This window comes from Panicum hallii, chromosome 7 (assembly GCF_002211085.1).
Source record: "Panicum hallii strain FIL2 chromosome 7, PHallii_v3.1, whole genome shotgun sequence".
Lineage (NCBI taxonomy): Eukaryota > Viridiplantae > Streptophyta > Magnoliopsida > Poales > Poaceae > Panicum > Panicum hallii.
In genome coordinates this window covers 42,098,748-42,110,297 of record NC_038048.1, presented here as the reverse complement: position 1 = coordinate 42,110,297, position 11,550 = coordinate 42,098,748, and the positions used below count along the sequence as shown (strand labels likewise).

The 11,550-nt window shown below is 40.7% G+C and overlaps 1 protein-coding gene across 2 annotated transcripts; it reads left to right on the top strand.

Moving 5' to 3' along the window:
- Positions 1-6,943: 6,943 nt before the first annotated feature.
- Positions 6,944-11,388, top strand: LOC112900199 (probable methyltransferase PMT13). Of its 2 annotated transcripts, none has more exons than XM_025968975.1 (7): positions 6,944-7,408; positions 8,171-8,374; positions 8,457-8,667; positions 8,757-9,018; positions 9,119-9,490; positions 10,011-10,106; positions 10,954-11,388. In XM_025968975.1, exons 1-7 carry the CDS (start codon positions 7,025-7,027, stop codon positions 11,174-11,176), a joined length of 1,752 nt encoding a protein of 583 aa, XP_025824760.1. In that variant the 5' UTR covers positions 6,944-7,024; the 3' UTR covers positions 11,177-11,388. The 2 variants fall into 2 exon arrangements, with proteins under 2 accessions (XP_025824760.1, XP_025824761.1); XM_025968976.1 differs by lacking the exon at positions 10,954-11,388 and adding an exon at positions 10,445-10,945.
- Positions 11,389-11,550: the final 162 nt, after the last annotated feature.

Sequence of the window (11,550 nt, the reverse complement as noted above, 5' to 3'; positions counted from 1 at the left end):
GTATCATTCTGCCGCCGCCGGTGCCTGCCCTACAGCACACCACACCCAAGCTTTGTTCTCGTCTCCCTGCACCAAGAACAGTAGAGATTTGGCAATGTGACGCACGAAATGACTTTTCCCCAGGCGACACTACTGCTGCAACTGGGCAGCGGGGTAGGTGATCCTCGCTCCTCGTAGCGAACACAGGCCCGGCCGGCCGCGGCTTCAACGATTTCACATCACTTCACGTGGCGGCCGTAACCGAACTGGCCAGCAGAGGACTAGTGGATTAAGGTCCACGGATTCACACCTTGCTCCTGGATCCTGCGGCCACCCGGGAGCCGGCCATGGCGGGGGAGCAGGCTGCCGTGCATTCCCTGCTTTTTATTACGACAACGTTAGATTAGATTAGTGCGGGGGCCTCACGTTTCTCGGAGCCACGGCGTTATCCAGGACGGGGGCAGTTGGTACTCCGTGCATGTCTTCACGGTCTCACGGAGTCATCGCCTGATCACGGATGTAGATGTTTTTTCCGTGGTGCTGATGAAGTCGCGGTATTTTTTCCTCGCACGGCGCCTTCACGTACGTCAGACAACGTGGCTCGTGCAGTCAGCGAACTGACACACAGGTGTTGATGAAGTGCTACTGGTAGTTGCAGTAGTTTGTCAGATGTCGGGTGCACACTAGTCAACTGAAGTCACGAGATTCTCTAGCCGGCATGTCCGGGCGTAGTTGACCTACTGGTCAACACGGTGTGATTTCGCTTTAGAACTTTATCAGCTTTATTCTGTTCTCTCTGCAAGAAACTTGTTTATTTATCCTTTTCTTAGTAAAACATCTGTATGTATTTATCTCAACTCGATACTGTACAGACTACAGATTCAAAATACCATCACCTCCGGACGCTGCTCCGACGTCGGAGGCAGGAGGGGATGTGGTCATGTGGACAACCTGAACAAAATTCAGAAACCCTTTGAGACGAGTGAATGGGGAACAACTTTAGTCAGGGTGTATTCGTTTCCGGGTACCTAAAATTTAGAGGGGTCACATCAAAGAGAATCTTATCATTTAGAAGTATTAAATAAAGTCTAATTACAAAACTAATTGCAGAACCCTAATGCTAATTCGCGAGACGAATCTAATGAGGTATATTAGTCCATGATTAGCGAATAATTACTGTAGCATCACTGTGGCAAATTATGGATTAATTAGGCTCATTAAATTTGTCTCGCGAATTAGCACCTAGCTGTGCAAAAAGTTTTATAAACAGATTTTATTTAATACTTCTAAATAGCAAGATTCTCTTTGATGTGATGGGTCTAAAGTTTAGATAGCAGGAGGGTAGAGGATGCGACCCCACAACCGCCTGGATCTATGCCGGCAGTGCTTCTCTAGACGTTAGCTGTGCTAATGGGCCGGATCGAAATGGCAGCATGAATGGGCCCGATCTGGTTTGGCGGCATGAACCTCAAGGAATGAAGGGTGAAATTGGCTGAGATCAGCCTGCTAAAGAAACAATATATGTGATCTGTGATCTGTGCCTCGCTCTTGTAACAAAGTTGCTCATTCCCTAGCTGTTTTGGGACGTATGTGTCCTCCGGAGGTCGACATTGCATGTAACGGCTCTCCTAGTTGTGTTGAGGACTTGGTGGCTAGCGACATCGCTGAGCCGATGAGTTTAATGGAAAGCTCTCTTCCACGAAAAAAAAAGAAGAGGAGACGGAAGATGAAGTGCATCTAAAATGGTTCGCAACCTTTTGTATTTTTGCTGCTAAAACTTAGCAGAGCGCTCGGAAAAATACTTCTACATCTGTTGTAAAATACAAATTATTTTAGTTTCATTCTAAGTTAAATGTCTTTATTTTGACAAAGTTTACGAAAAATACAGTAATATCTACAAACATCATCATTTCTTAATATCGTGTTTACTTTAATACTGTAGATGTTAGGAGCTCTTTCTGTAAATTTGGTTAAAGTTAGATGAGTTCGAATTAGAACAAAGTTAAGATAACCCACATTTTCAAACAAAGGGAATTCAAGTCTGGCAGCCTAGGAAATGGCAGAGATATGATCCTGCAACTCTGCAAGGGCAGCAGAGCGAAAGAAGTTTGTTGAAGGAGATGAAGAAAGAAAATGGCGATGGCTTATTGGAACACGGGGAGTAGGAGGAGGAAGTAATTATAATGTGCAACAAAATTGTTTACTCCTAAGTGTGAGGCACCGAGGCTCACTCAAACAGTGGCGGAGCTGGCGAATCCGCATGCCTAGGGCCAACATCCATGCTTAATTGCACAACAAATTTGATGAAAATATGAGCCGCGAACAAAGGAAACGTCTAATTAACAACAATTTGGTTAATCCCGCCTCTTGCATCTTCGTCAACAGTAGCCTGTACATCGGCCATTAATTTTGCAAATATGTAACTAAGAAGCACTCTCCATATCAGCCCAAATGCCTGTATAACTTGTAACTTGGTGCTGACTGCTGAGGGGTACGAGACGGAGACGCCATTTCTCGATGCGCAAAGGCGAGGGTGCTAAGCAGGCTGGTGAGTGAGGCTCGGCTATGCGAGCTACAGGCCTTTGCTGCTGGTGGAAATTTAGTGGGGATATAAAGGGGGGTTTTGGGCCACGACTGGACCACGACCCCAGTGCTCTAGTGCCCTAGGTCCAAATCCGCCCATGCACTCAAATACTCTCTTCCTCCGTAAAAGAATGCAACTCTTGTCATCACAGCTATGCATCACATATGCTGCAAATTCATAATCTGATGGATGGCGGGTTCGTTGGTGGGCTAGATGATTAACTTATTTGACCTAATTGTTCGGCTCGGTGTGGCCTATTTTGGCCAAATAAATTTATAGCAGCCCATCACACATAAAAGATGGCAATAGGTACCCAAAATCTAAAATCTGATAGGTTTTACTTTAGTAGAGTACGGGGTTGGATCAACTTTTAGACCTATAGATTCGTTAGTTAAGAAATTCTGCCTGTTGGGTTTATGAGTATGGATTTATTCCTATAGGACCTAAACCCGTAAATTCGTGGATTTTTAAAATCCGATGCAATCTAGTACATACTACCATTTATTGTGAACTTCTAACAAATTTGATGTTAATACCATCATTTTATTATTATGAACTTGTAACAAACTTGATTTCAATACCACTATTTTATTCTAAACTTAAAACAAACTTGTTAATACCGTTCCACTTGAAATAGTAAACTTGTTACATGTAATTTTATTCCCTCTAGTATCTTCATACAATAAATTATAAACTTATTACTCATTCTATATTTATGCAAACTATAACTTGTTGCTTAGATAAATATATTATCTTTTTTAGTGGTTTAAATTGAAGCATAGTTGATAATTAGAAGAATATGCACGTATTGATCATTGACAAGCTTTTATCACGCAAGTGTGTAACCAATGCATAAAGAAATATCCTCGTCACGGCTGACCCATGGGCGACCCGTAGGTACCCGTTAACCCGATGGGTTTGGGTTTGGGCAAAATTTTATACCCTTTATAGGTATGAACTTTTAATGGGTTCAGATAATTTTCGCAGGCACGGATTTAGTATAGCAAAATCCAATAAATTTGTACCAGTTGCCATCCTTAATCGGGCACGTGCTACGAAATGACAGCATGGTGTATTCGGAAGTCACATGCTAGTCGCAGCCTGCGTGCATACAAAGCTAGTGCATCTTTTTTCTTTTTTCCTTTTCTATTTTCTTACTCTTTTCTTTCCTTTTTTTCTCTTTCTGTTTTTTTACTCTTCTTTCTATTTTATTTTCTTTGTTTCTTTTTCTTTCCTTTCCTAGTCTCAGCGTGAGTACTGCATGCATGCAAAGCTAGTACATTATTTTCTCTTTCTGTTTTCTTTACTCTTTTCTTTCCTTTTTCTCTTTCTGTTTTCTTACTCTTTTTCTATTTTCTTTTCGTCGTTTGTTTTTCTTTCCTTTCCTTTTTTATAGATTCCTTAACATAAAATCATATATTTTTTCACCATTGCCCCCTTACAGACTTAGATACCTACAACATGAAAATAAATGCTACATATGAAACCATGAAATATGAAAACTATGGTCACAATTTTCCTTGTGAATCTTTACTTATTTCTTTAACTATGGTCACAAATTATTTATGTGTTCTGCCTTCTTGAAAGGACCTCAAGATGCCTAGAGGGGGGGTGAATAGGCTAATCTGCAACTTAAAAACACTTCGAACACGATTAGCAACACAAGTGTCCGGATACTTTGGATATATGTCCGGATACTCCGGATGATGTGTCCGGAGTTTCCGGAGATAATGTCCGGACTATCTGGATATGAAACAAACTGCTACAAAACAAAGATAGAAATGCTGTAAATTGGATTCAGTAAATTTAGAGGAACTAGTGGTATCTCTGCAGTGTTTCTCACCAGTTATCTTACTCCTGAAACTTGTATAATAGTGGATCGCCCTCAAACCCTAAAAGGTTAGTCTCACAAGCAAACAACCACAAATGCAAGATAGAATTGAGAGAGTGACACAGAATTTGTTTTCCGAAGTTCACTCCCAAAGGAGCTACGTCTCCGTTGAGGAAGAATTCAAGAGACGGTGCTCAAGAACTCCTATGCTCTTCTCCCAAGGGTGAGACCAACGCTCAAACCCTAGGGTCACTTACTATGAATTCCTCGGAGAGAAAAGAAGATTACAAACCAGCTGTGATGCTCACAAATCAATCACGCAATCACAAGCGACGCCTAGCCGTCTAGGAGCTTGGAGCTCCGAGAGTAATAAACTAGAATCCACGGGCTAGACTTGGATGATGTGCTCAAGAGATGAAATCAAGGCTTACTTGCACAATCTTAGCTCTTGCAACAATCTCACTTCAATCCCCTAAGAAAATCACTCAAGAATGGGGCAAATGGGGAGTGAGAGAGCTCTCTTTTGCTTTTAGGCTATTCTGGTCGAAAATGAGCAAGAGAGAGAATGAGAGGGGGTATGGAGGTATTTATACCCCCTCATCCAGAAACTAGCCGTTGGGAGAGCGATACCCGGAAACTCCGGGTATATGTCCGGATTCTCCGGGCATAGAAGTCCGGAGTGGTTTTTGCGGACAGGTAACAGTAACCCGGAGACTCCGGGTATATGTCCGGATACTCCGGACACTCTGTCCGGACATTCCGGATTGAGACCCGGACACTCCGGGTTAGACACAGAATTTCACAGGAAGTCTCTTTTTGAGTGATGGGATGGTTTCTTACGATTTTTGTGGGTTTTCTTGAGCACAACTACCTTGTCTACACTTGTAGATCAAAGTTCCCCTTGATAGTGCGGCGTTCCTATACTCAATTTCAAAAATAAAATCTAGTCTTTTAGTACACTTGAGAACGCCGCTTTTCATATCTTTTTTATGGTTCACGCTTCGCTATATGCTTTGCTCAGTCACCCTTAGCACCTGCACACATGCTTAATAACACGATTAAATATACATATACTTTGTCATTTATCACCAAAACTCACTTAGGGGCCTAGATATCTTTCACTTCTTCAGGTTTGTGGAGCAGCATATACTGAAACAACTTGCATGGACAATTTTATTTACTCTATTTGTTTCTTTCATGATTAATTTATACTGTAATTTATGCTCTTTATATTTCATATCAACCATGATTGTCTTTTATATAATTGAACGTTAACAGATCTATACTTACATATTACAATAGTATAATACTAATTTTTCATATTTAAGAATGAGTCTTGCTCAATATATATTGATTTATTTGTATTGTATACTCATTAGTTAATGTTTGAAGTAATTTATTTACTTTATACAGTAATAGTTCATGTATGCTTATAAGAATAATTTTTTTGCAATGTGGAAGTATTTGTTCTTCTTGTAAAATTATATGTCTTCATGTAACTAATTTATTCGCAATGCCAAATTATTTATTCCTTTTGTGGATTAAATTGTTCATGATATTAACTTATTTATTCGTGATATTTATTTTTACTATTTATCCTATACAATCAAATATTCGCGATGTTTAATATTTTGTTAGTAGTACATTATTATTTGTTCGCCGTATTTAAGTTTTTGTTCGTAGAAAATTTTTATTTGTTCGTGTTATTAAAATATTTTGTTAGTAGCCGAAACTAATTATTTAGTATTATTTTTTAAGAAAAATAGTGCAAACATAGGCAAGTGTGATCTTTATTTAAAGATCTTGTAAGAATAAAGATAATGGTGTAGTAAGAATTTAATTTGATTACATATTTTAAGATTTATAGATTTTTTAGGTTTGAAACCCTTTGCACGCGGTTGATGTCATCAATTTTTATCTGCATGTATGCATCTCTTATTCTTTTTTCTCTTGTGTGAGTACTGCTCGTGATGCTAGTTTTTCCTGTAAAGTTTATGGGCCTGCTGAATCTAATTATGCGTGACAAAAATAGTAACCGCACCCCGCGGCAATAAATCTCATCCCGTTCAGTGATGGCATCTGAAGCGTTGGGTAACCGCGCCCAACTCTCGTTTTGCCCGACGAGTGAAATAATTTTAAATTTAATTAATTTTATAAAAATTACTAATATTTATATATCCAAATATATATATAGTATAAAAAATATTACATGATTAATCTAATGATATTTATTTGTAGTATAAATATTAATATTATTTTATATAAATTTGATTAAATTTAAAATTATTTAATTTCTCGGGAAGCGAGAAACGCATTCGTAGTGAGGAAAAATAGCATTTATTCGACTTACGGAGTACACCTACTTGTTTTTTTCAAATTGCTGCCTGTTTTAAGACAAATCAAACTCCGCTGTTCTTATGTCGTCAGATTTCCTTTTTTATGCCGAGCCATGTTTCATGGCAGTTAGATTTCTTAGTCACCTGACAAACATTCCCGATCCACGCGCTGTCATCCCGCGAAAGCACCGCAATCTAACGCCCACAGCGCACACACACAAAAAACGCGGAAATCAAAACCCTGATGGCCTGATCCGATCGAGCTCGCACACTCGCCGCCGACTCCGCCCCCAAATGGGGCTCCTCAGCTCGCTGCCGCCGCACCGCCGGGGCGGCGTCCTCTCCGGCGGCTGGCAGTGGTCGTTCCTCGACGTCGTCTGGGCGGTCTTCCTCCTCGCCGTGGTCGTCTTCCTCGCGCTCGTCTTCACGCCGCGCCGCGGGGGCGGGGACCCGCTCTCCGTCGCCCGCTCCGGTGGCGCCGCGGCGGTGCCGCCGTGCGCCGCCTCGGAGGTCGACCTCCTCCCCTGCGAGGACCCGCGCCGAAGCTCCCGCCTCAGCCGCGAGATGAACTACTACCGCGAGCGCCACTGCCCCGCGCGTGGCGAGGCGCCCGCCTGCCTCGTCCCGCCGCCCAGCGGCTACCGCGTCCCCGTGCCCTGGCCCGAGAGCCTCCACAAGGTGCCTGCCGTTGGCAATGGCCTTTCGATTCTCAGAAGTCAGAACTTATCGCTTGTTAATTACAGCACTTTTTGAGCATTGGTCGGAGTGTGCGAGTTCTAGTGCTGGTGTGAAACTTGGTTTAATCTGATATATGTGCATACATTGTAGCGCCTGATTCGCTTTGTGAAGCTCAGATTGCCTTAGTTTCGTACTTAGCTTTGTGCTATTGTATAGCTTTGTGCTATTGTATGGCTTGCTTCTGCATCTAGGTGTCAGCGACTAAATCCTCATGGTCTACTGATTTAAATCACTTGTCAAATGGGTTTCCTAGTTTGCACTTATAAAACTGTGAGTTCTAGATACTGTCAAGAGTGATAGATTGTCTAAGGATTCGCTTACTGGTAGTTGTGTCTGTCTACTTGCCTAGAGATTATTTTTGGGGTTAGGACTTGGGAGATGTTAGATGTGCGCTCAATTAGTTTACAGTTTCTGTAGGAAGTAGTATAAGCTTACGCAAGTGATCAGACATTCTGTGCTAGTGTAGTGTGCATGATAGCCTTAAGCTAGCAAAACAGAAGAGTTCAAAACTTAGACGTGTTGCATTAGTAATTGGTATATGAACTTAAAGAAGGGCCACAAAATTGATTTTAAATTTTAAGTTTCAATTTTAATCGAGTTTTTTTTTCATTTAATGTTTTATCGTTGGAATATAGGAATGTAGATTAGTTTTTCATTTATTTTATTGATATTTATTGTTGATAGTCACTTTTCTCCTTTCAGATCTGGCATGACAACATGCCTTATGGTAAGATTGCTGAAAGAAAAGGTCATCAAGGGTGGATGAAGCATGAAGGTGCATACTTTATTTTTCCTGGTGGTGGGACTATGTTCCCTGATGGAGCTGAACAGTACATCGAAAAGCTTAGCCAGTATGTTCCACTGAAAACTGGTGTCCTCAGGACAGGTCTTGATATGGGATGTGGGGTAATATTTTAATCCAAACTTGGAAGGTTCTAGGTTTTATTTTTAGGAAAAAATGGATACCATGATCTTTTCCTCTCTGAAGGTTGCCAGCTTTGGAGGGTTTTTGCTTAAGGAGAATATCATGACACTTTCATTTGCACCAAAAGATTCTCATAAATCCCAAATACAATTTTCTTTGGAGAGAGGAATCCCAGCATTTCTTTTGATGTTGGGCACACGTCGTCTTCCATTTCCAGCACAGTCCTTTGATTTTGTCCATTGCTCCCGGTGTTTGATACCTTTTACTGCCTATAGTAAGTAATTTCCTCCTTCTGCATCCCATAAGGTGCATGGATATGTGCACACACTTTTGGACCAGCCTCTGACTTGTACACTCTGGCAGATGGATCTTATTTGATTGAAGTTGACCGTTTACTTAGACCAGGGGGGTATCTAATCATATCGGGTCCCCCTGTGAGATGGAAGAAGCAGGAGAAGGAATGGGATGAACTTCAAGTAATGGCAGGAGCTTTGTGCTACAAATTGATGACTGTAGATGGTAATACTGCCATTTGGAAGAAACCCGCTGAGGCTTCATGTCTTCCTAACCAAAATGAATTTGGCCTAGATCTGTGTAGCACCAATGATGATCCAGATGAAGCATGGTACTTCTTTTTCCTGTGCCTACAAACTATATTTATAGCTTGAGATTGAGGGTGCCAGAAAGCCTGTTGTATTTTTTCATATATACAAGTTCTGTTGCAGGTACTTCAAGTTGAAGAAATGTGTCGGTAAAGTTTCTATGGTGGAAGAAATAGCTATTGGTTCCATTCCAAGGTGGCCAGATAGGCTATCTAAACCTTCTGCTAGGGCATCGCTTATCAACAATGGAGCAAACTTGTTTGAAGTAGATACTCAGAAGTGGGTGAGGAGAGTATCATATTATAAAAAATCACTTGGTGTCAAGCTTGGGACCACACACATACGCAATGTCATGGATATGAATGCGTTCCTCGGAGGTTTCGCAGCCGCTATAGTGTCTGATCCTGTATGGGTTATGAATGTTGTTCCTGCTCGAAAACCATTGACACTTGGAGTTATTTATGATAGGGGCCTTATTGGGGTTTATCACGACTGGTATGAGCGTAACTTACTACTAATGTCAATGCCTCATTTAACTATAAGTTCTCACTTTTCTGCATTTTGTTGAACTTCATCTTATTGGTAATTTAACATACAACATTGTTACTCCACAACTCTTTGCTATAGCTCTTCCGCTAACTTTAGCTTGAATTTACTGGTGTATCTGAATCTGACATAGCATTTATCAACCAATCAACTTAACATTATAATCCTTGGGAACTCTCGGCCTGTTGCTGCACTAAACAGAACTGTAATTTTAGTAGTATTTGGATATTTGCCTCTTTCAATAGATCTGAGTGACACCATATAGCTTTTAGGCCTGTACTTTCTACAAGTTCTGGTCACTTCACAATTAGTTAGATATATATATGGTCAACTTATTTGGTCAACTATCAAATGCTCCTTCATAAATGTTGCACCTGTTATTTTAAGTTCATTTGTTGATGAAATATTCATTTAATAAACCGATCATCATGATCCTGAATTTTGCCTGATTTTATGTATTTGGTCTCAGGTGTGAACCATTCTCAACATATCCTCGAACTTATGATCTCATTCATGCTGATGCAATCGACTCCTTGATAAACAATCCAATTTCAGGCACTAGCAGGTACACCAGCCATATACCTGGAGTTATAGTGCCAATTTTCTAGGATCCTTATTTTGTGCTTGTTTCCTTTATTTTTTCCCGTCTACTACAGTAGTCTATTCTCCATATACTTTGGCATGATTTTTCCTGTATTAATGTGGTATAGAAATTTTTTTATCTCATATTCCATCTCTTGCACTGATAAATATGTTAAGAAAAAGGGCCACTGGCATGTGAATCTCGCAAATGTAAATTAGTAACAATCTGTAGTTCATTTACAAACCTCTTTAGACTTGCTTTCTGTTTAGTTTTTGAAGTCCTAGTCCTTATCTTTTATTTGTTTGCAATGGCTTGTGCAGCATGTGCTCCAGGTGCTAAATTTTAGGTCCGGTCAGTTCACTCATTTATTTGTTTCAATGGCTAGTAGTGCAATGTGTGTTGCATTTTCGGAATATACAGAAACCATGGGCTTCAGCAGCATGTGCTCCAGTTGCTAAATTTTAGGTCCGGTCAGTCCACTCATTTATTTGTTTCAATAGTCAGTAGAGCAATGTGTGTTCCATCTTCAGAACCTACAGAAGCTTGAGTTTGAGTAAGCATCCTATACCGTGATCGAACTTGAATTATTTTTTATAAAAATCTAGTTATGGTTGACTTGACTACTTGAGTGAACAATTAAAGCACAGAGAACTGAAGTACTTTGGGAGTTGTTCCTGTACTATTGTATTGGCCTTTAGCAGCTCATAGTACAATTAACCACAGTCTTGCTAGATTCAAGCAGATATATTATGCACGAATATTACCATAGCCGTACCTTTATGTGATTAATCTTACGAACGGCTCCATGCGACTCTATTTCTTTTTTCAGATGTGATCTGTTTGATGTCATGTTGGAGATGGACCGCATACTGCGGCCAGAAGGAACTGCTGTTATCCGGGGCTCCCCAGATGTGATAGATAAGGCAGCACAGGTTGCTCAGTCAGTTCGGTGGAATGCCCAGGTGCATGACAGTGAACCAGAATCAGGTAGTACCGAGAAAATACTTGTGGCTACGAAAACATTTTGGAAGCTACCGCTAACATCACAATAGTGTAACTGTATGCTATGCATGTGTGAACCCTTTGCACTTACACTCAACTCTGTTTTTTTTTTGGGGGGCATATGAGGCTAATGGGATTGACGAAATAGTTTAATCGAGGTGGTCATTCTTTTCTTCATTCTTTTGTTTGTTCCATAGTAAAGGTTAGGTGTGGCTCCATCCCCTTTTCCATTTGACAGCTAAATACCGCTAACATTGATTAATTGATTTGGCTTACTCCATCGGTGGTTACGGCACTCAATGATCAGAAGACCAACCGATCTTGCTATAGCTGTATAAGAGATTGCTTCAATCCTGACACGATTTGCGCCAACTGTATGTGTTTCATGCTCATACAAAAAGCTGACCCATTCAGCAAACGTGAA

Coding starts and splice junctions, on each gene's coding strand:
- LOC112900199 (XM_025968975.1), top strand. CDS start 7,025: ATGGGGCTCCTCAGCTCGCTGCCGCCGCACCGCCGGGGCGGCGTCCTC. Junction 7,409..8,170: donor GGCCCGAGAGCCTCCACAAG/GTGCCTGCCGTT, acceptor TTCTCCTTTCAG/ATCTGGCATGACAACATGCC. Junction 10,107..10,953: donor CCAATTTCAGGCACTAGCAG/GTACACCAGCCA, acceptor TTCTTTTTTCAG/ATGTGATCTGTTTGATGTCA.